The sequence below is a fragment of the Drosophila takahashii genome, chromosome 2R (genome assembly GCF_030179915.1).
Source record: "Drosophila takahashii strain IR98-3 E-12201 chromosome 2R, DtakHiC1v2, whole genome shotgun sequence".
Lineage (NCBI taxonomy): Eukaryota > Metazoa > Arthropoda > Insecta > Diptera > Drosophilidae > Drosophila > Drosophila takahashii.
The window spans coordinates 37,821,967-37,848,130 of record NC_091679.1 but is presented as its reverse complement, the minus strand read 5'-3'; the positions used below and the strand labels follow the sequence as shown (position 1 = coordinate 37,848,130).

The 26,164-nt window shown below is 45.1% G+C and overlaps 5 protein-coding genes across 7 annotated transcripts; 3 read left to right on the top strand and 2 right to left on the bottom strand.

The window, feature by feature from the left end:
• Positions 1-155: 155 nt before the first annotated feature.
• Positions 156-7,853, bottom strand: clu (clustered mitochondria protein homolog). Its single transcript, XM_017154664.3, has 7 exons — positions 7,294-7,853; positions 4,677-5,766; positions 1,875-4,140; positions 1,693-1,818; positions 1,417-1,632; positions 1,145-1,356; positions 156-1,078 (listed from the first exon to the last, which is right to left on the bottom strand). The coding sequence occupies exons 1-7, from the start codon at positions 7,487-7,489 to the stop codon at positions 850-852; spliced, it is 4,335 nt and encodes a 1,444-aa protein (XP_017010153.2). The 5' UTR covers positions 7,490-7,853; the 3' UTR covers positions 156-849.
• Positions 7,854-8,114: 261 nt separating this feature from the next.
• On the top strand, positions 8,115-9,042 carry LOC108066318 (PRKR-interacting protein 1 homolog). The gene is made up of 2 exons (XM_017154796.3): positions 8,115-8,320; positions 8,379-9,042. The coding sequence occupies exons 1-2, from the start codon at positions 8,153-8,155 to the stop codon at positions 8,994-8,996; spliced, it is 786 nt and encodes a 261-aa protein (XP_017010285.2). The 5' UTR covers positions 8,115-8,152; the 3' UTR covers positions 8,997-9,042.
• A 1,088-nt stretch (positions 9,043-10,130) lies between these two features.
• Lis-1 (LisH and WD40 domain-containing Lis-1) lies at positions 10,131-15,369 on the bottom strand. Its single transcript, XM_044393184.2, has 8 exons — positions 15,240-15,369; positions 12,032-12,141; positions 11,665-11,965; positions 11,440-11,596; positions 11,198-11,375; positions 11,005-11,140; positions 10,585-10,936; positions 10,131-10,526 (listed from the first exon to the last, which is right to left on the bottom strand). The coding sequence occupies exons 2-8, from the start codon at positions 12,067-12,069 to the stop codon at positions 10,453-10,455; spliced, it is 1,236 nt and encodes a 411-aa protein (XP_044249119.1). The 5' UTR covers positions 12,070-12,141; positions 15,240-15,369; the 3' UTR covers positions 10,131-10,452.
• Positions 15,370-15,955: 586 nt separating this feature from the next.
• Ptp52F (Protein tyrosine phosphatase 52F) lies at positions 15,956-24,669 on the top strand. Of its 3 annotated transcripts, none has more exons than XM_017154804.3 (18): positions 15,956-16,111; positions 17,503-17,656; positions 18,142-18,277; positions 18,333-18,445; positions 18,502-19,014; positions 19,078-19,230; positions 19,285-19,572; positions 19,626-19,936; positions 20,002-20,170; positions 20,232-20,354; positions 20,416-20,733; positions 22,118-22,459; positions 22,519-23,131; positions 23,188-23,387; positions 23,442-23,512; positions 23,572-23,706; positions 23,763-24,137; positions 24,201-24,669. In XM_017154804.3, exons 2-18 carry the CDS (start codon positions 17,527-17,529, stop codon positions 24,525-24,527), a joined length of 4,317 nt encoding a protein of 1,438 aa, XP_017010293.2. In that variant the 5' UTR covers positions 15,956-16,111; positions 17,503-17,526; the 3' UTR covers positions 24,528-24,669. The 3 variants fall into 3 exon arrangements, with proteins under 3 accessions (XP_017010293.2, XP_070070272.1, XP_070070271.1); XM_070214171.1 differs by lacking the exon at positions 15,956-16,111 and adding an exon at positions 16,729-16,868; XM_070214170.1 differs by lacking the exon at positions 15,956-16,111 and having other exon boundaries at positions 16,729-17,656.
• Positions 24,670-24,841: 172 nt separating this feature from the next.
• LOC108066280 (splicing factor YJU2) lies at positions 24,842-26,163 on the top strand. Its single transcript, XM_017154718.3, has 3 exons — positions 24,842-24,974; positions 25,028-25,596; positions 25,656-26,163. The coding sequence occupies exons 1-3, from the start codon at positions 24,951-24,953 to the stop codon at positions 26,038-26,040; spliced, it is 978 nt and encodes a 325-aa protein (XP_017010207.2). The 5' UTR covers positions 24,842-24,950; the 3' UTR covers positions 26,041-26,163.
• Position 26,164: the final 1 nt, after the last annotated feature.

Here is a 26,164-nt window from a genome sequence, read left to right as displayed (position 1 = left end):
TGCAGCTTCTTCAAATACGAACTCAACTTGGCAGCTTCTTCATTTTTATTTGATCGCTTGTCGACCTTTTTAATATTAAAAAACCATTTTGTTCGTATGAATAAATGTTCTTGCGGCCCTTGACACACCAAGGAGCCAAATGTGTATGCATTACATATGAATAATATATATATATTTTCTGATATATATCTATATGATAGTTGTATAACAAAAACGTAATCATTCAATAATTCCTCTGGTTTCTTTTTCCAATTGGGCGAATCTTAACGTTATTGTAAAATATTTAGTTGCACTCGTTGTAAAGTTGATTCAACAAAAAACAATGCATAAAATTATGTGCAATCGATTACAAACTATAAAAGGCATTTGACGGGTTTGCAAATGGTTAACAAAACATTTATGTGTATGAACTAGACGACTTTTCGCGTTTAAAAACAAGTCAACTTTCTGTTATAGCTGGTTTTTGGGTGATAGTGTTTGGATTAGGATGCTTAATAGTGTGTTGCTGATAGTTTGCTTGACTAAGCCTAAAAGTATTTTATTGGCCTAAACCACAAAATGGTTATAGGTCCTCTATGCGTATTCTTAAATACGACGCGATGCGATGTGTGTGAGCAGTACAAGAGCAGCCTTTAAGAAAAACATATACAATTATGTTTTATTACGATGTGGGTTGTTGCTGTTGATGTTGCAATTGTTAGTAGTTGCAATTGCTGTAGTTGTTCCAAACATGGGTGTTTCAATTTTGCTCAGTCCCAAAATACGATTAACGATACGACAATGCAACGACAGGCGGCAAATTTTGTGACTTGTTGGGATTTCAATTGTTTAACTTTGCCTCTGGAGTGTTCAACTTGAAGTCGCCTCAGTGGTCGTGGCCTTCTCGCCATTCGTTAGCTGCGTGCCTGCTGCTGCTGCTGCCTGCTCCTTAACTTCCTGCGGGGCCTCCTCCTCGGCCTCTCCATTGTTGTTGGCAGCAGCCACAATGGATTTGATGGCATCGTTTACCTCGCTTTCGGCGCTGTTGGCCTTGAAATGCTTCTCAATTTCGCTGCGCACCTTGACAATGTCTTTTTGGCTGTAGTGGAGTAGAGAAACAAGTTAGAAAGCCACTCGTTGAAGGGAAATCCGCTGCAATCCTCACCTAATCTGAACGAACAGAATGCCATTGATGGTGTTCAGCATGTCCAGCACAGATCCCATCGAGGGTGGTGTGATGTGGATGGGTGGCAGATCACTGGTCAGTTTGCCACTGGAATAGATGTCGTTCATCTTGCGCTGCAGCAGCACAGCCTGCTGAGTCAGCAGACGCAGGCACTCGGCCGAGTCCCGGGTCTTCTCGTGCTTCTCGCCAAGCTATAGGATAATATAGAATGTACCTTGATTTATCTAGCAATAGGTGCAGACTTCACCCACCTGTGACTTGTAAATGGAGTAGGTTTCCTTCTCGTTGTTCAATGCCGAACGGAAGTCACCCATGCAGGACTGAGTGCGGGCCATCAGGTGATAGCTGACCGCCACATGCATGGCCTTGTTGCCGAAATATTTGAGGTTCAGCTTAAGAGCATGCTCGATAAACCGCAGCGACAACTCGTATTCACCCAGCGCATGCAAAATCAAACTTATGTTGCTCTGAAAGTAATAGATTTATAAGGTAATATTACATTCTCAACTAAACTCAGCTAAACTTACATCAATCAAGGCCACCTCCGGATGATCTTCACCGCAGATGAGCACCATCAGATAGCGTGCTCTGTATAGCAGCTTTAGGGACATGCCGACATGTCCGTTGGCAAACGAATAGAGTGATAAGTGTGTCTGCAAGAAGAATAAAATTAATATCTAAGTAATTAAACTTTAAACAGACTCCTTACGTATTCCAAAATGGTCGAGGGGTGGTCAATGCCGTTCACCCGCTCGCTCATGATCACCGCCCGCTGCTGGATGGCCAGAGCATCCTGGGCATCGCCTAATAGGTAGCTCAGCCTGGCCAGCATGCGCAGGCAGGAGCCGTTCTCCTGGTGCATCGCCCCGAACACATTGTTCAGCAGGTTGAGTGCCTCGCTGATCAGCTCGTAGCCCTCCTTGAACATGCCCTGTTGGATCTTCGCCTGGCCCGTGGTGTAGAAGTTGTAGGCGTCTGTGGCCCGCGGGCTAATGTGCTTCACCACCGGGAACACGTTGACGATGTCGTCATCGCCAAAGGTGGGCTTGTGCTTGGACTCGAAGTTATATTCGCGCAGCAGCACCTGGATGCCAACTTTGAGGCAGAAGGCGCGCAGCAGGCTGATCCGCAGGATGCCGTACTTGGACACAGCGGTGTCGATCGAGTCGCATTCGAGATCCCAGTCCCAGTAGGCCTTGGCCTCCCGGCGGATCTGCTGCCACAGGGAACGGGGCGTCACCAGGGTCCAATCGGAAGCGGATGAGGCATTGGAGGACGAGCTGCCGCCATTCTGGTTGCCAGCCGCCTGCTGTTGCTGCTGCTGCTGACCCTTTCCGCCCTTGGAGGACTTGTGCTTGTTGTGCTTGCCGCCGTTGCCGCGCTTCTTGTGCGCCTCCTCGCTGCTGACGGCCGGATTGACGGGTCCGTTGGTCAGCAGGCAGTTGAGGAAGTGGCTGATGGCGGCCGACAGGTGCAGCGGCTCTGTGTTCTGCATGTACGTGTAGTAGATGTGCTTGGTGGCGCGCACGATCAGCTCGAGGATGGCAATCCTGTACAGGTAATCCATGCGCGGCATCTGGCCCAGCATTTTGATAACCTTGCCCAAGTAGCGAACGTTTATGCCGTGACTGTGCAGGGATTCAGTAAGGCTCTGGCCATCGATTGGTGGCGACGAGTGGGCCAGATGCTCCTTGATAAAGGCGGGAATCTGCTTGAGTACCAGGAACTCTGCGGCCTCCTGTACGAGAACCTTCTGCTTGGCCAGCGAGCTGCAGGTGCCCTCCTCGCCGTCCACGTGACGAATGCCGGGCGAGAAGACGTCGGGGTTGAAACGGAAGTCGAACTCCTTCTCCTTTAGCGAGCCAACGGCGGCGCAGGCCCGTTTAACCACCTCGGCGGCTTGCACCTCGTTGGAGGTGGCCACATTGGACTGGGCCTCCCGGATGGCGTTGACCATAGCCTCGGCGGTCTTGGTGTCGCCGGCAGTGGGCTTCTCCTCCTTCTCCTCCTCCTTGTCGTCGGATTTCTCAGCTCCGTTTACTTTAGCCTCCGCCTCGACTCCTTCAATGGCGGCCACTGGCTTCTCCTCCGTCTTCTCAGCCTGCTTCTTGGCATTCAGCTGCTGGAGATGCACGGCGGCAATACGGATGAAGCTCACATAGCGATCCTCGATGAAGGCTTCGAGCAGCTCTTGGCGCAAGCAGCACAGCTTGTGCCGGTGCTCAATGGGGAAACCCATTTCGACCAGTTCCTTGCTAATCTTGACGTCCTGCAGCTTCAGGAAGTTCACATCTGGCGGGAAGGTGCGCAACAGGTCGAGGATGTAGTGCCTGCCATCGTTGCCGATGATGCCCTTGCACTCCACCGAGGAGCACAGCTCGACGGGCTCATCTCGCTCATTGAGAACCGCATGCGGCAAGATCTTTAAGTGCTTTCCCGCCTGACGAAGGAGTTCCAAGTACTTGGGATGGCTCAGCACCGTCTTGCCAAAGTCAATGGAGCCGTAGACCACGCTCTGCTCCTGCTCCCGCTCCAGAATTCCGGGGATAATGGACTGGGCGGTGACGCGGTAGCCACGATAATCGATCACCACGGTTCCCAGCGTGTACAATCCCTCCACATCCACGGCGTTGTAGACACGCACGCCATGCAGATCGTATCGCGGGGCAACAAAGGCAGCTGCGTCGCCGCCCAGCTCCTTGTAGTGGTCCCTCACATCGAAGCCCAGCGAGAAGAATATGTTGTTCCAGATAAACATCTGCATCTTGGAGTCCTCTCCGGGATTGATGGCCAGCACGTTGCCGTCAATCACGGCCATGGCGCCCCTCGTGGCGGCGGTCACAAAGTCTCCGTGCACCTTGAAGATGGCTCGCTCGCGCAGCAAGCGCTCTGGCAGTGTCTTGCGTGGCAGTTCCCGCGTCGTCTGCAGCTCCTCGTTCCAGTCGCGTGTCTGCCCGGGAATATGCTCCTCGTAGCTGTGAAGGATTAGGGGGATTATAATAAAGTTATGGCGAATAAATCGTATATTTATACCCGTTACTCGTAGAGTAAAAGGTATATTGTATTCGTGCAAAAGTGTGTAACAGCTAGAAGGAAGCGTTTCCGACCCCATAAAGTATATATATTATGTCTGTCTGTATGAACGCTGAGATCTCGGAAACTGTAAAAGCTAAAAGGTTGAGATTTCCCACACATATTCTTGGGCTTTCTACGCAGCGCAAGTTTATTTCAGCCGAACGCCACGCCCCCTCTAACGCCCACAATCGCCCACTAACGATTTTAAAATGTGTCCTGCGCCCATATCTTTAAAGATTTCCGAGAAGTAGAAATGCAATTTTGTTGTGTATATTAACATCTATCGAAATGTAGAAGACATTTTACAAATCGGACCATTCATTTAAAAGTTATGCGCGATCAAAATTTTTTTTTATATCCATCTCTTTCGCACTCCCGTTAGCTGATTGACGGGTATTAGATAGTCGAGACAAAATATAAAATATATATAACTCACCCCAGTTTAGAGCTGAAGGCATCCTCGGCGCGAATAGCGTCCACCGTGTGCTCCAGGGTGGGCGATGCCCACTGGTACACCTGGTAGGGCGTGGCCACCCGCTCGAAGGCGTGGCGCATGGTGCGTCGCTTCTGGATGGTCTGGAAGGCACGTCGGAACGATGGTGATATGTGGGAGAGCAGATCGATCAGCGAGTGGCTGAGGTGGCTGGGATTGTCGGGTTTGGGGTTGAAGGTGTCGTCCGTGGACTGGTTGATGTAGAAGCCTTTGGAGCAGGCGGAGATGTGGAAGCGTTTCTCCTCCATGGTGACAACGTACAGATACATGAGGTCGCCGTGCAGCTTGCGTGGACCAGGTGGTGGGTTCCAGGCGGAGGTAGTGAGCACCTTGAGGGCCTGTGGTCCCTTTGCGTTCTTGATATTCGGATGCAGTGGCAGAAGTGGCGGTTCGTAGACGCCCGGAGTCACATACTCCGGCGGCGTGCAATCTACGGAGTCCGGACGCGTCTTCTTCTTGTCCAACAGATCGCCCTGCGTGATCGTGTTTAAGTAGGTCAGCGAAGTGCAGTCGATGCCATTGTACGCGTCCGCCGGATCAAGGTTCTTGAGAAGATCGCGCACGTGGCGCACATGAATGCGGGCCTCACGCATGGTGTACGGCTCCTCCACCACCTTGATGGTGGAGCCCTGCTCCAGCTGTTCGATTGTCTTGAGCTCGGCGAAATTATCCAGCGTCACGTTGTCCAGCTGCAGCGAGAAGCAGGTGCGATGGCAGGTCTCCTCGCGGTCCATCAGCAGCTGGTGGATTTCCTGCACCAGTTCCATGCTCGACAGCTGGACGCAGAGCAGGTCTGCGCCGGGACTGCTGATGTTGACCGTGATGCCCACGTCATGCAGGGCATCCAGATCAATGTCCTCCGCATCCGCCTCGGCATCCGGAGTTGCGCCGGCCTCCGGTTTCTCCACATTGGCATTGGCATCGGCGTCGCCATCCTCTCCAGCTACCTTCTCGGCATGTCCGTTGCTCAGACCGGCTTCCACGGGTTTTTCAGCAGTGGGTTCGGTAGGGCTTTTGTTACGGTTCTTCTTGCCTGCAAGGGGGCAAAAAGCGTTATTTGTTAGTCAATATTATGATAGGCATCTGGAGCGTTCTGTAACATATTCAATGAATAGGGGACACATGAACTTTGGACCGCTTTTTATTCAAATGTCTCTACTGCAAATCTTCTACGAATCTATTCTTTAGTGTAGACGACACCATTTGGGATACAATTTCATAATTTCTAGACAAGCTCTTTGTTGCACATGGGGAAAAATATTAAATTATATTTCTTTTTTGACTGAATCGAAATCTCATTAACTTCCTGAACTACCATTATATTATATTCTGTTTATATGCTGTTATTTTTATTAAAACAATTTGTTCCCCTGCTTAAAAAATTAAAAGAAAAAAATTAAGGAAAAGTCCCGAGAGCTGATATTGTTTTGGATACTCTTATACATTTTTTATAATATTTAGTTTTTATACTTTCTGGGTTTGGATTTAGGAGTTTAGTATGAGTGTTTTTTAAAATGTTATAATGAAGTTTTTGCCCCAAATTTTGTAGTATGTTGGAAAAAACATAAGAAATTATGCAAATCAGCCAGGTGGACGAAATTCAAATGAATTTCCCACATCTGTCTTCTACTTTCGTGGTAACTTATAGCTTCGATTTTTACATAACAATACCGCATGTTCGCATACAGCTGCCGCTCAGTGTGCTTGTGTTCGCCGGCACTCACTGAAGATACAGCAAAACAGCAGAAAAACAAACAGACAGAGGCAAGCAGGCTGATAAGGTTAAAGGGGCCGGGTTCGTTGGATTCGGTTCGTTCGGAGTCCGGACACCCAACGAATAATCCAATCTCCTTTCGATTCCCGATCTCTCGGGGAAATGAGCTTAGCACCTCCATGCTAATTTCAACAGCCACATACTAAATTACAGCACTGTGCGATACGGAGAGAGCGCAAGAGAGTGGGAGAGCGGAGAAAGCAAAAGTGATAAGTACAATGTACATTAACCGCAAGAGAGCCGGAATGAGAGAGGGAGATTCTAGAGCGATGCGGAGCGTCTGGCGGATAGAAAACATGATTTACATAATTGTAGAGCAATTTGCGTGTCTTAAGTGCATGCATTTCGGGCCGTGCACGTGTTAATTGTAGGTTAAACGCAACAAGAAATCCGCCCGGGGGTTAATGAACATTTTGCCGCAGTCGCCGGGTTAATAACATGTGCGTTGCCATGCCAAGAGAATGGGAGAGAGCGGCACACTTGCAGCTCTCACACGCATTAAACTCCAATACACACACATTTACGATTGCAATTGTAACGCACGCGGTTTCTAGAGCGGGCGGGGGCAGGGGAGGGGCGGCAAAGGGGGCGGAGGGGCAGCCATAGACAACGGGCGCCGCTTTTGAAGCATTATAGGGGAGAAAAACGGCCATTACGTAATGCTAAAATTGTTATGTGATTGGGTTTTGCGGCAAATAAAATATTGAGGCAGTTTCCAAGGCAGCAGCAAAAGGGGGTGGTTAATGGGGGGCACAGACATGGGCGTAGGCGGAGAGTTGAACGCACCTTTCTTCTTCGCGGCCGGACCGTCGGCAGCCGTGCCATTGCCATTGACCAAGTTCTGATTCTGATTCGGATTCTGATTCTTTTTGCCGCCGGCCGTGTTGTTGTTCTCCTTGGCCTTGCCGCCGCTCTTTGTTGTTGTCGCATCGCCCGTGGCCGCCGCCGCATTCGAATTCTTCGCCTCCGTCTCAAGCGCCATGCTATCAGCTCTCCTGTTCCTGTTCCGCTTCCCGATTCACCTGCAAACCAACACAGCCGAAAACACAGCGTTCTAGTTCACGTTTCTTCTTCTCGGCCCGTCCGTCCGTGTTACACAACTCTAACCGCTCGCCGAGTTCGGGATTTCGATTCGAATTCGAGTGTCTTTCTGGTCGCTTGCGAACCTGACTGTTGTTTGGCTTGGGCTAACGACCTCGTTCGCATCTATGACAAGTGGCTCGTTGGTAGTCCTGTTCTTTTCAGCACATTACTATCGAGGATATAACTCGGCCGATCCGATCCGCTAGAAAATAACGCGTTATTATGTTGTTGACGGCTGAGAGTGTGGCCCCCGGCTGAAAGTTCGAAAATGCCGCTGGAAGGGCCTGTCACCTGCTTGGGTTTGGTATTTTTTCGGTGTTTCAGTCAGTATTTTTTGAAAGCTAGAGCAGGAAATGGAGTGCGTGACACGACAAACCGGTATATTCTAAAAATATTAATTAAATTTATTTTTAAAATGCTTTAGCAAGCAAACAATTTCAATCAAAATCTTTTTTAAAAAATAAATTTAATTACATTCAGTTACATTCGAATTGAGTTGGTATTTTATCACTTTTGCATTACAGCCTCACAAAAAATACTGTTTTTGTTTTAGGAGAACAAAATGTCGCTTATAAAAAACTTGGTAAAAGAGCCGGAACATAAGCCGAAGAAAAAGAAGAAGGATGCAGGATCTGGTGACAGTGATACCGAGGACAAGCCCCTCCGACCATTCGTCAAAACCGCCACAGATCTGCAACGGCTGAAGCTGGAGAAACTGATGAAGAATCCGGTATGTTTTGAGCGGCTTGCTGGTTTTACTTCTTACTAATGGGTTCTTTAATTAACAGGATAAACCCATCATCATACCTGAGCAGCGTCGCGAACGGGACTTCATGTCCTCAGTGCCCACCTTTGTGCGGAATGTTATGGGCAGTAGTGCCGGCGCGGGATCCGGAGAGTTCCATGTGTACCGCCACCTGCGCCGCAAGGAGTACGCTCGCCAGAAAAACATCCAAAACCAGAGCTCCCGCGAAGCTGCAGATGAGGCATACCAGCAGAAGTTGGACGATAATCGCCGGGCGGCCGAAGACAAGACAGCCAAGAAGAGAGCCAAACGGCTGAAGAAAAAGCAGCGGGCCAAAAAGCCAAGGGAAGAAAAGAAGCCACAGGCTAAGGAAGCCTCCGAGTCTAGCAACACAGATTCAGAGGAGGAGAAAGCTCCAGAAACCGCAGAGGAAAAGCCAGACACTAACGTTGATGAAGAGAAAGAGGTGACTTCGAAAGAAACCCAGGAACCTTTAAAAGAAAAGACAACAGAGCCAGATTCAGAAGTCAACAATGAAGAATCTTCTGCAGAACCCACTAAGGAGGGCGGACAGTCACTAAAAACAGAAACCACCGAAGAAACACCTAATGTAGAACAAGAAACAGACAATCCCAAGCCGGATAATGAAAGTCAGCCATAAGTTCCAATTGTACCCCTATAAATAAACTAGTTATTAATAAAACAAATTGCAGTTTTATTTGTAGTACTTTTGTAATATATATTAAGCGATTTCTATACATCGCCTGAATCTGGGTTTTCATCTGAGGCCATCGTTCTAAAGCAGTTTGGTTGAGACAAAAGCAGTTTGCGAATCGCATTGAGTTTTCATGGCTGTAGTGCGCATTTTGTTATCTTATATCAATAAAGGTGCATCAAATGTTGCATTTGCGAGTACAATAAATGCTTTCAAAATTTGACATCGAAGGCAATACATAGTCAAGACTTGATTATACCCTTGACAAAAAACCACTGCTCAAATTCTGGGCATAAACATTTTCTTTTTGGTTTCTTGAAGAAGCAAGTTTTTATTGATTCCATTAATTTGATTTCTTTGAATCCAAAATATCTTTTCTTCTAATTGCTGGATTTTTCTGTTTTTTTCTCGGATACATCTATGCGATTTTTCGTTTTTCCACAAATAATTATTTATATTATATTAATATGTAGGTATATTTTTTGCCGTTGCTCTTAAATAAACAATTACAAATAAATTTGCAGCATTTTTCTACTATATAAACCGTAAACGTAAATTATATTTTGAACTTAAAGCCAACTTAAACTTGTAAGCATTTTGAAAGGTATTTGTTTTTGTTGAAGATCCTTTCGCGAAAAAGAACACAAAACAGGACTTGGGCAAAGTGAATACGGTAAAAAGTAGCAAATGGTTGTTATCGTAAAAACTACCTCAATTATGGTAAAAAGCATGTATTCAAGTAATTCTCAATAACAAACTTCTCTTTGTGAGTACAAGTTTTCTAAGTTGTTGAAATACTTTCTTTTGCTTATATTTTCATCAGCGAATTTAGCTATTATTATGCTTAGTTTGCAAACACTTAAACACGTCAACGTCATTGAATTTACGAGTGAGTGCGAGTGCTCGGGTACATTTTGTGGATGGAGAAACATTTCTGTGCCAACTGGAACCATTAGCTGTCGAATGAATAACGCTTTACCACAGTAAATACTTTCCATTCTTATTGAATTCTGTGACAAACTCAAGGTTTGGGTGCCTGTTTGCTTAGCGAGCCTGTGCTGGGGTATAAAGAGCGGGCGCTTTAACTTTAAACGATAATCGTAGGTAGGTATATTTTTTAGGCATTAATGTATATGTACTTTGTATATAGTAGGTAGGTAGTTAGTTTAGTTAGAGGGTTGTACAATTAAATAAATAATTCGTTTTCGCCAGTTTCATTCAGTTTTAAAATACAATTATGTTCATTTTGCTGTCGGACGCTGACACAGAAAGCGTCTGGAAAATAAACTTCCGCGGAGGTTGCTGAGACTGCTCGAGTGTGTGGGTATGTGATTTAATATATTAACTTTATTTATGTTTAAATTGAGAAGTAAGCAGAACCCTTGCCGAGTTTTCCTTTATTTTAACGGCATTCCCAGACCTTAACTGTTTGATCTACGCTACCGCTAATAACGTACGGATGCGCTTTGTGAAAATCTGCAAAGGAAAATGATTACAATATGTTCGATATTAAAGGATTCCGTGATAAACGTACCTATGGAGGTGCAGAAATGCTGATGCGCGTATAGCGTCTTCATGCATCGCTTGTTGCGCAAGTCCCAGACCCGGATGGTCTTGTCATCGCTGGCCGACACCAGGTACTTGCCGCCCGGATGGAATGCCAGGCCACGCACCCAGTTGTCATGGCCACTCAGCGTGAGCAGGCAGAGGCCGACGCTCACGTCCCAAATGCGAATGGTTTTGTCGCGAGAGCCGGAGGCCAGGAACGGGCCCTGGTGGTGGCCCTTCTTGTTGTCCGCTCCGGCTGCCTCGTTTATCGCCGAGGCTGCGGCTTCCGGCGCCCAGGCAATGCACTCCACGGTATGCTCATGATCGCGTAATTCAACCTGCAGGATAACCAAATCAACGTGAGACACCATCGCCAGCAGGGGGCCACAACTCGCGCTATGCTCACCTTGCAGTCTTTTGAATTCGTCAACCAAACACGTATTGTCTGATCATTTGAGCATGTGGCAAAGATGCTGCCTTCGATGTGCACTCGCACCATTCGCACCCACTCTCTGTGGCCTGTGTAGGTTTTCACACAGTAGCTGGGGGGTGGGAAGATAAGTTATCATTCTTACGGAACGTTCTTCTTCGCAACTTACCCTGTGGCCACCTCCCACATTTTGATGGTGCGGTCTCGCGATGCGGACAGTACGTAGTCTCCGGCGGGCACAAAGGCCACCGACGAGACATTGTGATCGTGACCATGCATGGTTTTGACACACTCGTAGCTCTGCTGGAAATCCCACAATTTGATGGACAAGTCCGCGCTGCAGGAAGCTGTAAAAGAAACGAAATTCCATGAATTGGGTTTGATAATTTATTAAATAATAGTAGATCTTACCCAAAAGCTTGCCCTGGGCATCGAATGCCACATCCTGCACCGAGTCTGTGTGTCCCTTTAGACTGCGCTCGTACTCGCCAGTTTCAAAGTCCCAAATCTTGATGGTGGCATCTTCGGAAGCGGAAACCATTAGACCAAAAATGGGATGAAATATAACCTGTAAAAATTATACAATAATTTAGTTGTTAATTACAGATTCTTATGAATTTTAAGTAGCCAACTTACCCTCGTTATGCTGGCCCGATGACCGGTCAGGGAGAACTTCTCTGGTGGCCTCGGTATCCACTCGCCGGGCGTCCGTTTGTTCTTTGTGGGCGCACCCTCGATTACCTCCTTCTCAGCTTCGGTGAGCTTAGCCTCTAGTTCCATCACTTTCTTCTGCAGCCGGATGACGGACGTCCACTTCTTCTCCAGCAGTCCACCAAACTTCTTTTCCGCTTCTGTGCTGAGATCGGCCTCCTTGCGGAAGGTCTCCAATGAGTCGGCGTAGCCATTTGAGCCCAGGTAATCGGCAATCGCTTGGTTACTAATTAAGAAGGGATAACAATGATTAGTTACTTGGTAAGAAACCTATTTTAGTATGAGTACTTACAGCTCCTCGCGCTGCCGCTGCGACAACACCATTTTCATACTGTTTTCCGATTTGGCTTGTTTTGCGCTGCTCTCGTTTGATTCGTTTTACCGCCTTCGATTCGTGCAATTCTGCAATGGGAAAAATTGATATAAAATGAGTTAAATATTATATTAAAAAAGCTCCATTAAAATGGTATCAGAAATTTTCTTAATTTCGAGTTAAAAATCTTTTTTTTTTGTGAGTTAAATCCTTTGATTAATTTTAAATTACTTTATCGAAGTTGTACTGTATAATCATATGATGAATTACTGTGACGGAGACAGGAAATTGGTTTCGCAAAAGTTAAATGCCAAAAATGCCAGCGAGTTTCGTTTGAATTCTCATGGAGGGCAAGTCACCCACATTTTCTTGGATTTTTTTTGGCAACAGCATTTGTGTTTCTTATGCTCATCTTTCGTCTAGTCATTATATTGTTTTATTCTCTTTTTTTTCAAACCCAAAGCGGAGCATCATCATTATCATCGTCTTCGGTTTCTGGCACAAATTTCTGTGTTGCCTCGTACCTCGAATAATTGGACAGAGAATAATAATCGAAAAGCTGGTAAAGCTCGAGGCGAACAGCCATTTGGTAGCCCTGCAATCAAACTGCACTCGTCATCAATAAGTTCAAGGGTCGATCGGCAATCGCGAACATCTAAGCTTCCAAATGGAATTAGGCAAAAACAACTCGGTAGCCGGTTTTCTACAATTAGTGTGTGTGCCAGACCCATTCAATCAACTCAAGGTGGACAAATCACAGGTGTATAGCATATAGCACGCAATAAAACCGCAATCGGAAACACAAAAAGCGAACGCATATCTGGCGTACTTGATAACAACGATGGACAAATGGACAACTGAGCGGACGCGTTGCCAACTACCAGCAAAATCGACGCTGGGCAAGGCAAAGCCAATTAGCCGGACTTAACGGTAGTTCAAGCAACTTCTTATAGGTAAATAAGGCTGCGAAAGAGCGTGCGAGCGAAGAAGCAGAACAAACACAGACACCAGCGGTGGGAATAGTAGTGGCCCTATTTGATTTATATTATTTTTCAAATGTAATAAAAAGCTTTTAAATAAATTTATTAAAAACCGAACATAATTCTATTATAGCAAATCCTTCTGGTTTAACACAATAAGTTTAATAATAATAATTTATAATTAAAATATATATTAAAAAAATAAAACTCTACTCAAACTTCAAGCTGTTCTTAAGTCCAAACGTCTCGATTTCAGAGCCATTTGTTTGGCCCCAAGTGTAAAACACATTTTCACACATTCACGGACTAGGAAATGACGTTTTCAAATTATTTTTGGCCAAATGATATTTAACGATTTTTTTGAACTAGCAAAAATGGCAAAAACAAAAACTGACCAAACGGGTTCGGGACCGCAACTCAAACTGAATATAGCCGTGAGTCATGTGGACTGTGAGCGAGACTTGGACTGCTCCACTGCCTTATCAGCTGTGTGGACGGAAGGGAACACTCTGCGCTCATCATTTAAATATTGTAGGTGGATGTTTGCCTGCCCGCTAACTGCGCATCTAAATATATCCCAGGAAAATCAATGAAAAGCGTAGCGAACGCGTCACAAGAACTAATGGAAAAGTGGAGCGTGGGCAGCGGCGACGAGTGGGGTTAAGATGGGGTCCCTTTAACCCCCCAATGGCGAATGGAGTCAACGGCGTTTGTGTTGTGGCAACCAGGCATTCCAAAACACCAAGACATGCGCATTGTAACCGTAAATCAGTGGGTGTGTGCCACATAAGAGAAATAACAATAAGAAGGGGGCGTTTCGGGTCGCACGCTCTGCCAGAAATGTTACTAAATCAGTTGAAAAAATGCGATTCTCATTGTTGCACTTGCCCAAGCTAATTTAATATTTGAATTTTAAATGCTCTCGCGTGGGCGTGAGAGCGAGACAGTTGGCAGGGAGAATAGACCAGGGCTGCACTCTGTACACACACACTTGCGAATTAAGGATGCCTCTGGGATCTTTCCCTTCCACTCACTCCCCCTTTTCGCTACACTCTTTCTCCCGCTCTGGCAAACAGACCTTGCACTTGCCTCTGCTTGTTTATTTGCGTGTTTCATTGATTAACACACACAGACCCACACGCGGCGAGCGAATGCAACTGCAATTTCAAGTGCAAAGAGAGAGGGAAAAGGAAAACAATAGCCCAAAAGCTTTGAACTCCAGCTTTAACCCCCGGCGGTCTAGGAAAGCAGGGACTAACAGTTTTTATTTGCTTCACATTAACCCATTGGTGGGAACAATGTGCAAAAGCTCGCCAAATAAATTGAAACAATTTGCAGTATCAGGAGCGCTTTCCACACATTCTGGGAAATCGCAACGGGTCTTGAATACCTAAAAGAATGCCGCAGTAAAAAAACCCAAAACGGAAAAACTGTAAAAGACAAGAACAACAATAAAACGAGATTTCTTGTGCATTGGCAGAACTGGTTTGGGCTATTTTTTTAGCCAGCTATTAGGTATTGGGCGGTCGGGCGTTAAGGGGAATGGGAAGTATGCAAGGAATCGCCATATCGCCCAGTTCGGGGACTTGACTTGGCTAAAAATCGATCAATTCCGCTTTTGGCGAGGGGGAGGACTCCAACACATGCGCGAAATCCACAGACATCGACACTCACAGGCACGCACACCAACGCACGCGATGTGTCATCGCTTTCTGGTGGTTGTAAAAAATGTAATCGTTGTTTGTTTCTCCACTTATTTACTGATTGCTTTTTGTTCAACACACTCTGTATATTGTGCATAATTTGCATAACTCTTTCGCTGGTTTTCTCATTTTCTTTTCAATAACAAACACACAAAGCAACACACAATAACAACAACAGTTCGAACGAAAATACTGTTACGACGGCCATCTTGGATAGAGAGAGGGGCCAAGAGAAGAAGTGTCCCAATGGCAATATGCAAAATGGGGGAAAGGACAAATATCTAAGTGTCCGCACTATATCTCGATTTTGGCCGATTTCAATCATTTGCTCGGTACATAACGCGCGCACTAACACTCTGCCACGGACAGTGTCTCGTACATATGACATTTTTTCTCTCATTTTTTCTAGTTGCCCATTTACACACAGTTGCGAAAATTCCATTTTGCCTGGGTGTTTTTGTTCAACGCGGCGAATTGATTATGGGTTTCCTTTACATTACTTACATCAATTTAATGTTTCATATATTTATAATCGCGTTTATTTATGCTTAATTACGAAAAGAATTACGCAGAAAATGACGAGCGACGAAAATGCTTCGAAAAGTGTGACCGCAGCGGGGTCAGCTGAAAAATCATCACGGGACTATCGATAAAGGTGGTCATACTTGATATCGATGTTCTGATAGGCTTTAAAGCTTGTCCGTTAAAAATGTTTATGACTATATTGTTAAAAAAAAGTATCTTAATAATAATAATAAAATATAGGAAATAATTGGGTTACCACAGATAATTTTTAGACAAAACTTTAGTACGTACTTAGATATTGGCGCAGTGTGAACAGTACAGAAAATTGGCGGGCTTTTTGAAATGAGTTTACCTAAAGAGATGACTTTGTAAGGAATTCAAGGTGAAAAGAAAGTAATTAGTTGGAAAATAAATAACCTTCATTAGTTGCGTTTGCTCAGACTTGTAAAGAGCTAGAAATAATTAAAACCCGTTTAACCATTTCTGACCAAATTGAGTTCTTGATTAATCATACCTTACCTTTTTAATAATACTTTCATTTTATTTTACAACTACCTAATTCACTTGTCAACACTGCAGTTAACTTGTAACTCAACTGAGTTTGTTGTTATCTTACTCACACACTCGCGATGGGAGTAAACTTTCCTTATCAGTAACCACTCAGCGCCAGAATAACACAACCGATATGCGAGAATTTCCTTTGGCGCTCAGTATTTGAGAAACTCTCGGCGGAAACGGTTATATTAGCTAGTATTCGGGCGAAACTTTCGATCTTAGTAGTACTAGTGCCCAATATTCGCGGTCTCGCGCTCCCCGAAAAAAGCAACAATAAAATCCACAATCTGTCACCTGTGAGTGCAGTGTTTCCAGCAATATCTGAACCTTTCATTGTGCAAATTGCCGAATAATGTAAATCATTTGCCAAATTTAGGCACTCCAAGTGTTATCAGTGATCGATTTAATCAGCCATTTGTACGCATTACACCCCCAACCAAGATAAACGCTGATCGCTCGATCGATTGAATATGAATCGATTGTAGATGATTCATATTGATTCAACGGAAGCTAATCCTGTTATGGGAAATCCTGGATATTATGGCGTTTAAGTTCAGAAATCGAAAGCCATTTATGACCCATCCATATGTTTGTCCTTATCTGACCGACACTGATTATATGTCCATGATAAAGGCCGCGTGTGTAACCGTTAAATTGTTATTATTGGCTTTGGTTATTTGGTGTTTGGAAAACCTCGGAGTAATAGCAATGTGATTTGTTTAACCAGACCAACGTAGAAAGAACCTGGCAAATTGTCTCCATTCCCCAGTTTCTGTTTCTGATAACGCCGTGCCATTAATAAGTATCGGAAAGTGTCATTTTATTTGCTTTAAAGAGGCGAAGAGCCTGCTTCCGTCGCGGTGACAACTGAAATTAGTAATTAGTGCTGCCAATTTCGAGGTATTCATTCGATTAGAGCCTCCGTGACGCACTCGCATATCGGCTATAGTTTATATCTATTGATATTACCCATTCCTCCCCATAAGCGAATGCGTGATGGGATTGCAAAAAAAGCCCAGCGAATCAGTCGTTAATTTCTGCGAGTATTATTGGGTTGTCCAACAAGCCAGATTACTATCAGTATCTCTACCACTGGCCACTTCTCCAGCATTTCGAGTGCCTCGATAAGATTCTCCGGATCCGAAAATATTGCGCCTGACATTGGTCGCGGTTTAAGCGGTTTCACCACTCCCTTCCTCAAATCCCCACGTATTCCTGCTATAATTAAAATCCGTGACTACGACCCGCCGACTTTCAGATAACTCCCTGTAGTATCTCGTCCCCGTTTATTGTTTACATTTTCCAATTACTTGTGGAATTTCTGAAATTACCATAAATCGCTCAGTGGCTAGTGGGATTCGAAAGCATACGAGATTGTATCAAATATTTATGTATTCCTTCATTTGTTGCGCTGGTCAGCAACTCAGGGATCCAGAATCATCGCTCCGAGAGATTTACGAAAGTTCGGCGGCCACAAATTGTTTACGAATCACCTTTCGTTTGCGCACGTACAGTGAACTCTTATTTATTTGTGTTTATACACAAATTAAAAGTGTATAAGCCAACTGATTTGCAATTGGGCGAGGTTAATGCTTCGCGGAAAATCCCAGAAGCAACCGGTTGCTTTAGCTCCTCGGCGATAGCCATTAATTATTAATAATTAATAACGCATTACTCACTGGAACAGCAACTGAAGCAATGAGGCCCTAAGATGGACACCAGACATTGGAAGCCATCGTTCAAGGTTTACGGGTTGATCCTGACCCTATGGATCGCCTGGGTCCAAGGTCAAACCGATCCTTCGCCCATTCCAGTGGTTGGGAGCCAGGAACTAGCCGATAGTAAGTATTACTTTCTACTTGAAAGCTTAAAGAGAAAGTGAGGATAGATTATAGATCCCCTACTATTACACACAAAAAAAAATGGATAGGAATCGTAGGTCAATTTGACCTTTTTTAATATCCTTTTTAACTTGATATGGCGCCAGGTAAATGTGATATGGTCGAAAATGTAAAAACGAGAAAACATGCTTGAAGTACGTCAGTTCGAGTTTCGAATACGTCTTTCTCGCTTCCACTCATGTCATTTTGCTCGCCATATTGACTCCTGCGCTCTTTTTCGAAGTTAGAGAATCTCAGAGAGAGAGAATTCGGCAAAATGATATTATTTAATGTAAATTTTATGAATATTTCAGGTAGAATGGATATGAGTATGAATTACCTGAAAATTACCTGGACTTATCCATTTTACGGCGACGTGCTTTTTTTTGTGTGTAACTATATCCAAAATTGAAATAATACTAATTCTGATACTTGGTTACTTTCAGAGGTCGAGGTGGCTGTGGTTTCTACGGTCTATACGCTCGGCTTCAGCATCCCCGATGAGACGGACTACTCCATTGAAGGAGTCACCTGTCGCAATGGATCCGGAACAGAGACCAAAGCCAACGAGGCTAACGTGTGGTAGGGAGGAATATCTTTAGTTTTGTGAGATCTATTAACTTTAAACCTCTTATAGCGAAAACCTTAATCCATGCACTTTCTACTCGTGTGTGGTTTCATTCCGATCAAACGTCGTTGGCATGCACCCACCTACAGATCAAACGATCTATGCCTACACCGAGTATAAACGTGAGTTAGGATGGTACTTTAAAGAATATTAGTACTATTATATCTTGATCTCACAGAGCCCAGGACCACAATGACCTCGGTGGTGCCCACGGCGAATACCATCAAAGTGACCTGGCAGACAACCGATCGCTCCTGTGTGGAGTCCTTTGAAATCACGGCAAAGACGGCGGATAACTCAAAATCCGCCATGCAGCTAAGTGACAAGAATTCGCAAACTTTTACCGAACTAAATGCCTGTGTGACCCACACTGTAACCTTGGCCACACGGAACAACGCCAGTATCGTGGTGGATACGGATTCCACCGAAGTGGACACTCAGTACGCGGAGCCCGGTGATCTCGCAATGAATGTTACGAATCTACCCAGTGGCATTACGATCGTCTCGTGGGGCGATCCCACCGAGAAGAACTGCATCAGCAACTATGTCTTCAAGTGGAGGCGCGAAGATTGCGGTAAGGATCAAAATCTGGATACAACCACGGAGGAACCCAGTACTGAAACTACGAGTGATACGGATTACGTCACTGCCACCACAATAGAGACCACTCCGGATGACTCCGGCAATGAAGGTGAACTTTGAGTGCCCTCAAAAGATTATTATCTTTTTTTAAACCCTTACTTTCTTTAAATAGTTGTGTGCGATTGGACGGACGTCTCCTCTGATGGCAAGTTGAGGGAATACCTCTTGACCGATCTTCAGGGATGTGAGCCCTATACCTTCGAAGTGTTTATCAACGAGAATAATACCGCCAAGGCTTCGCAACAGTTCACTTCGGCCGAAAAGGGTGGGTATTATAAAAGATCATAGATCTAAGTAATCACTATATTATATTTTATAGCGGTCAGTGCCATTTATGAACCCAATCCTACTGCGGCCTCCACCCAGTTGAATTGGACTTGGTCGGCTCCCCAAAATCATCCCAGGTGTGTGGCCAACTACAGTGTGAAGTTGACGGGACCCACTCAGCGATCGGAGAACCAAACCTATGAGTTAGTTACACAGGAGAGGTTCGCTACCTTCGAGAACCTAGATCCTTGTGGGATATACATTGTGGAGATTGTGCCGACTCAGTTAAATGGGACCTCAGGAGCCAGGTACCAAGAACAGAGCACCGTCGGCGAAGATCGTAAGTTGATCCGAACTTCTTCTAACTCTGAGAAACTAATCATCTTCTTGTAGAGCCCACTCAGATCTTGGATCCCGAGGTGGAACCCGCCGCCTATTCGATGGTGGTGAGCTGGAAAACACCCGCCTACGCTGATCTCTGCATCGATGGCTACCGTCTATCTGGTTGGATGGAGGACGACAAGTTAGTTGAGGTCGAGGCTCTAAGTGTTAGTACCCAGAATACGACCGTGACCTTCGACAAGAATCTTCTGGCCTGTCAGGTCTACATTATCCAGATCATACCATATACCAGAGAAAGTCTCGACGGTCAGCTGAAACAGATCGAAGTGGAGACCAATGCAGCTATAGTCGATAGCTCCAAGGTACAACATTTTTAAATATATTTAGTTTTAATTTAGTAATTCGAAATTTTCCCTTAATAATAAAGGTAAAGCTGGAAATGAAGCAAGCGGGCTCTGATTTCATCGAGTTAACCGCCTTCAATGCAGACTATAACAACACCTGCGCGACGATCTTTGCACTTTTTAGCTGCAATGCCACCACCACAGTACGCAATCCATATGCCGAGAGCTATGAAGAGGGTCACAGCAAGCAGGGTGGGTTGGTGGTCACATTATAAACCCTCGGAATAATATTCTAATCCCAAGTAATTCTCAGGTTTCAATACAAGTCTTAAACCCCTTTCCCCATACACGACATACGTCTGCAAAGTGGTGCTATACAACATAGCTGGACCTTCCGATCCACTCACTTTGGCTGGTGTGAAGACCACAACCTACTGTGAGTATTCCCGAAATCCTTACTTTCAAGCATTGAGATTACGATCCAATATTAATTGCAGTTCCGGAGCAGCCTGAGAAAGTAGAGCTAAGAGACAACACCGAAAGCAGCCTGATGTTCGCCTGGGATGCACCCACCTACACAAATGGACCTATTAAGTACTACCAGGCCTTCCTGATGCGCCACGAGCCCAGTTACTTTGTGCCCGAGGACTGTGACGCGGTGGAACAGGATACCAAGTCGGAGACCAAGGGCGAGCCGAATGTGAACTTCACGGGCCTGGCTCCAGCGGTGCGATATATGATGCAGGTTGCGGCACAAAATGATTTCGGAATGGGTCTGTATACTAGCCCCGTTATTGGAATCACCCTGCCCACAGGTGAGTTATATTAGGTTACATAAACAAAAAAAAAATCTATATGAAACGTAAATCGATTTTACATTATCATATTGTAATGTCATTATGTAATATTAATTTTAACTTGATATGCGACCTTAAATTAGATATGCTCGAAATGAGTACTTCATGTTAAAACGATATGCGTATTGCATAACCAGTAATTGATATGCCCATATCGATTTTACGGCGACTACCCACTAACTACTTGAGATTCTCCTAATAAAGCAAACATTACTATACCTACTATACCTGAAAACTTTCTCTATCGTTTTTACTTGAAATACTCTTTTCGACCAGGTCAAATTTACCTGGCCACATATCAAATAAAAATTGATCTGAATGATGATGAATTAAAATTTATCTTAAATAATGTAAAAACGATCTACGTTTCATATCGACTTTCTTTTGGGTGTACCAACTGTACCTAAATTGATATAAATTAGATTTATATGCAATGTAATGTAATCGAACTTTTCAGTATCCGACAACGTTACCCATATCGAATTAAAATTTATCTTAAATAATGTAAAAACGATCTACGTTTCATATCGACTTTCTTTTGGGTGTACCAACTGTACCTAAATTTATATAAATTAGATTTATATGTAATGTAATGTAATCTTTTGTAATGTAAACTTTTCAGTATCCGACAACGTGACCCATATCGTTTTTACATTAAATACTATTTTTGACCAGGTCAAATTTACCTGGCCATATTTATACCCGTTACTCGTAGAGTAAAAGGGTATACTAGATTCGTGCAAAAGTATGTAACAGGTAGAAGGAAGCGTTTCCGACCCTATAAACTATATATATTCTTGATCAGGATCACTAGCCGAGTCGATCTAGCCATGTCCGTCTGTCCGTCTGTCCGTCTGTCCGTCTGTCTGTCCGTCTGTCTGTCTGTATGAACGCTGAGATCTCGGAAACTATAAAAGCTAGAAGATTGACATTTTGCATGCAGATTCTAGGAGTTCCTACGCAGTGCAAGTTTGTTTCAAAAGGGTGCCACGCCCCCTCTAACGCCCACAGTCGCTTATATACAATTTTAAAAATTTCAATATTTCGGAAAAGTAAAAATGCAGTTTAATGGTGTTTATCAATACCTATCGAAATGTAGAAGAAATTTTTTAAATCGGACCATTCGTTAAAAAGTTACGGCGGATCAAAGTTTTTATCTTCATCTCCTTCGCAATTTCTTTAGCTGAGTAACGGGTATCTGATAGTCGGGGCACCCGACTATAGCGTTCTCTCTTGTTTTAAAATAAAATTGATCTTAAATAATGTTAAATCAATTTACGAACTATACCTAAATTTATATAAATGGGATTTATATCTAAATTAATGTAATTTAACTTTTTAGTATCCGACAGCGTGACCCATCTGACCGTAACGCCCCAGGGTCCGGAGAACAACAACAGCGAGTACGGCGCCAACGTGACAATCACGTGGAAGGTTCCCTGCAAGTCGAACGGCGACATTGAGTACTTCCAACTGGGCTTCACGGGCAAGCGGGATCACTTCGCCTCCGTGGCGTTCCAGCGGAAGGTGGAATTGGACACGGAGAACCGACAGGGTCGGATTTCCTACACGGAGACGGAGATGCAGCCGCAGTATGACTACACGGTGCAGGTGCAGGTGAAGAATCGTGGTGTAGATCAGCTGAGTGATAGCGTGGCAGGCACTTGGCAATCCCCAGCGGGATGTGAGTATATGGAAGGGAAAGGCTTATAGAAGTACCCAATTCATTGGTTTCCCTTCCAGTGCCCACCGTTCCGAGTGAGGAACTGATCAAGCTAATGCGTGCCAATGTCGAGGAGACGACTAATCCCACGAAATCGGCCATTGTTCGTCTTCCCGCTGATATAATGACCTCCGACTCGGGTGACATCAAGTATGTGGCCCTTATGCTCTCCCAGAAGAGCTGTGCTGGCATTCCTACCTTAAAATACGACACAACGGGTGACCATTGGCCCCAAGTGCTATCCTACCAGGAAGCGGGGGCAGATGGCACTGGGGATTGCAGTCTGCAGTACCAAACCACCGAGGAGCGCTGGCATCCGGTGCCTGTTCAACGGCAGGGAAAAGTCCTTCAGCGGGACTCAACCTCCAATGAGGAAATAGTCTTCACCATCGGACTGGACAAGTGCTCGGAGACCACGAAGAGATATTGCAATGGACCCCTGCTACCCGATACGGACTACAATGTGGTGGTCAGGCTCTTCACCGCCTCTGGTTACAGCGATGCTGCAGTTCTGAATTTCAAAACGAAGGCGGCCATCAAGGTCACCCTGATCCTGGTCAGCGTCTGCAGCTGCCTCCTCTTGGCCTTTGTCCTTGGCTTGGCAGTTCTCTGGGTGCGCAAGCGGTTGGCCTGGTAGGTTAAATTATCTAGTGATGTTTTCCTTACTGAGGAGTTTTCTTGACTCTCAGGAAACGCGACTCTGGTCAGGGCATCGAGGATCCTTTCGGCAATGTGATCGCCAAGAACTTTGCCATCTTTTATGCGGAGGTGGCCAAGCCGGAGAAACTGGCGAGGGAGTTCAAGGAGATCACCGTGGTGGCCCTGGAGCTGAGCTATTCTGCCTCCGAGTTGGGTTGCCACAAGAATCGTTATGCGGATATATATCCTTGTAAGTGCTTATAAAACTTGGCTAAACCCTCTTTATAAATATACCTTTCAATAGATGACAAGAACCGGGTGATTCTGGATATAGATGCTGAGGGATCGGACTACATCAATGCCTCTTTCATAGATGTAAGTTGTAGTACTTGACTTATAGATTTAGTCCTCTTAAATCTACACCTATTTAAAAGGGTCACACGCGTAAGAAGGAGTACATAGCCACACAGGGACCAAAACCAGAGAGCGTGATGGACTTTTGGCGCATGATCCTGCAGTACAACGTTAGGGTTATAGTTCAAGTAACCCAGTTTCGCGAGGGAAATATTGTGAGTGTCTAAAAACCCCTTCTTTAAATTTATTTTAAATCGATTTCCTTTTCTAGATCAAATGTCATGAGTATTATCCCTATACCATGAGGGGATTAACAGTGACCGTCAAGTCCAAGGAAGTCTTTGAGCTGTACGATCGCACCGAATTGACAGTTGTGCATGATAAGTATGGTTTGAAGGAGAAGGTTGTCCACTTCTATTTCAAAAAGTGGCCCGATCACGGCTGTCCCGAGGATCCTATGCACTTGATTACCCTCGTTAAGAAGGTGAAGGCGGAACGGCGGCCCAGTTACTCGCCCATCGTGGTCCATTGCAGTGCGGGAGTGGGCAGAACGGGCACCTTTATAGGTCTGGATCTGATCATGCAGCGTCTGAAGAGCGAGTCGAAAATCAATATTTTCGAAATAGTCAAGAAGCTGCGTTTTCAAGTGGGTTTATTTGGTTATACGACTAACTAGTATCTCTATCATTTAACTACCTTAAATTTACAGCGCATGAAGATGGTGCAGACGCAGCAGCAGTACACTTTCCTCTATGCCTGCACCTATGAGCTGGTGAAGCACAAGATTCCCAGAGCGGCCTTGAAATTGGAGGGTCGTCCCAAGTCCGTGACCATGCCGGCCATTACCGCTCCCAAGAAGGTGAGCTTCCCGGACGTAGATGTGGGCAGTGGTGATGCCTTTGTGGCCACTGCTCCGATGTCCGATCTGGAGAACGGTGCGCCCACCCTGCAGCTACCTAGCAGATTCCCTGGAATCCGGAGGAGTAGTCCCCCAGACGACGGAAACGATAGTCCAACTACGAGCAGCATTATGTGAGAGTGTTTATTTATAGCATTTATACCAGCGAGCACAACTCAACCAGCAATAATAGCCAAAGAAAAATGTGACGAAACTTGAAAGTTGTATTTAAAAACTGTTTTTGTACATAAATGTTATTTATAAAGAAGAGCATGTATCACCGACAATACATATATATTTTTTGTTTTTATTAAAATGGGTTGTCAAGGATTCTTATAACAATAAACATAATTATGAAATCACTTTTAAATAATTTTAATCTTTTGAATTCAAATTTGGCGGTTTATTTGAGAACATTTAGAGCGAGACAACTATAGATCGACATCAGCTGAAATACCTCGCTTTACAACACAGTCTTGGTTTTAGTGTTGTGTAACGAGCTATTTCGGCTATAGTAAATAATTGTATTTATTTTGGTAAAACTAATTTGTACGCTGCAAAATGTCTGAGCGCAAAGTTCTAAACGTAAGTAAACAACGAGTAAATCCTAGACCCCCACCTAACCACATCCCTTGCAGAAATACTACCCCCCGGACTTCGACCCGTCGAAGATTCCGCGGATGAAACTGGCCAAAAACCGCCAGTACACCGTGAGATTAATGGCTCCATTTAATATGCGCTGCAAAACCTGCGGCGAGTACATCTACAAGGGCAAGAAGTTCAACGCGCGCAAGGAGGATGTGGACAACGAGACGTACCTGGGCATCAGGATCTATCGGTTCTACATCAAGTGCACCCGCTGCCTGCAGGAGATCTCCTTCAAGACGGATCCGCAGAACACGGACTACGAGATCGAGGCGGGGGCCACGCGCAATTTCATGGCCCTCAAGTTGGCCGAGGAGCAGGCGCGCCGCGAGGAGCAGGAGCTGCGCGACGAGGAGGCCAACAATCCGATGAAGCTGCTCGAGAACCGCACCCAGCAGTCGCGCAACGAGATCGAAATGATCGAGAGCCTGGAGGAGCTGCGGGATCTGAACAGACGGCAGCAGACGGTGGACTACAACACGCTGCTGCAGCAATACAACACGGTGGAGACGGAGCGGGAGCGCCTGGAGCGGGAGGAGCGCGAGGATGAGGAGTTCATTAAGTTTGTTCTTACTTGCATTAGTTGATAAGACTTTCCTTTAACCGCTTTTCTTCTTTTAGATCTGTAAACTTCAAGAACAAAGCCGAAGGAGGCTCTCGTGTTGTGGCAGAGGAAATCATTGAGGAGGTCAAGGAGGAGCCGGTGGATCTGCAGCCAGCTCCACCACTACCCAAACAGGCCAAGACCAGCACGCTGAGTGTTTCCGCCTTCTCGTCCAGCAAATTAGCATCTTCACAGCCATTGGTGAAAAGGAAGACGCCCTTAGTACTGGTCAAACCAAAGGCAGCCACAGTAGCAACGTCCACGGAAACCAAACAAACTGCCACCTCGACCTCAGTAGTATCAACAACGGCGGAAACTAAAGCTCCAAATCCGCCAGCAGCCGCTCCAGCTGGTCTTTCGCTCTTATCTGCCTATAGCGATAGCTCCGAGGATTCCAACTGACCAAGCAGCATTTACCTGACGCATTTAACAAATAAATATATATTGATACTTTACCTAAAGATTTTTGTATACTTTAACACTGAAAGTATTTCACACGTCCGAGAAAATACACAATGGAGATCAG

Excerpts from the sequence above, each read along its gene's own strand:
- Lis-1 (XM_044393184.2), bottom strand. The coding sequence starts at position 12,069 with ATGAAAATGGTGTTGTCGCAGCGGCAGCGCGAGGAGCT. Across the intron at positions 11,376-11,439 it reads TGCCCAGGGCAAGCTTTTGG|CTTCCTGCAGCGCGGACTTG; the intron begins GTAAGATCTACT and ends TTTCTTTTACAG. Across the intron at positions 10,937-11,004 it reads CGAATTCAAAAGACTGCAAG|GTTGAATTACGCGATCATGA; the intron begins GTGAGCATAGCG and ends GTTATCCTGCAG.
- clu (XM_017154664.3), bottom strand. The coding sequence starts at position 7,489 with ATGGCGCTTGAGACGGAGGCGAAGAATTCGAATGCGGCGGCGGCCACG. Across the intron at positions 5,767-7,293 it reads TCCGGCCGCGAAGAAGAAAG|GCAAGAAGAACCGTAACAAA; the intron begins GTGCGTTCAACT and ends GCCCCCTTGCAG. Across the intron at positions 4,141-4,676 it reads GCCTTCAGCTCTAAACTGGG|CTACGAGGAGCATATTCCCG; the intron begins GTGAGTTATATA and ends AATCCTTCACAG.
- Ptp52F (XM_017154804.3), top strand. The coding sequence starts at position 17,527 with ATGGACACCAGACATTGGAAGCCATCGTTCAAGGTTTACGGGTTGATC. Across the intron at positions 19,937-20,001 it reads CTATAGTCGATAGCTCCAAG|GTAAAGCTGGAAATGAAGCA; the intron begins GTACAACATTTT and ends TTAATAATAAAG. Across the intron at positions 20,171-20,231 it reads AGAGGGTCACAGCAAGCAGG|GTTTCAATACAAGTCTTAAA; the intron begins GTGGGTTGGTGG and ends AGTAATTCTCAG.
- LOC108066280 (XM_017154718.3), top strand. The coding sequence starts at position 24,951 with ATGTCTGAGCGCAAAGTTCTAAAC. Across the intron at positions 24,975-25,027 it reads CTGAGCGCAAAGTTCTAAAC|AAATACTACCCCCCGGACTT; the intron begins GTAAGTAAACAA and ends CATCCCTTGCAG. Across the intron at positions 25,597-25,655 it reads GAGGATGAGGAGTTCATTAA|ATCTGTAAACTTCAAGAACA; the intron begins GTTTGTTCTTAC and ends TTCTTCTTTTAG.
- LOC108066318 (XM_017154796.3), top strand. The coding sequence starts at position 8,153 with ATGTCGCTTATAAAAAACTTGGTAAAAGAGCCGGAACATAAGCCGAAG. Across the intron at positions 8,321-8,378 it reads AGAAACTGATGAAGAATCCG|GATAAACCCATCATCATACC; the intron begins GTATGTTTTGAG and ends TTTAATTAACAG.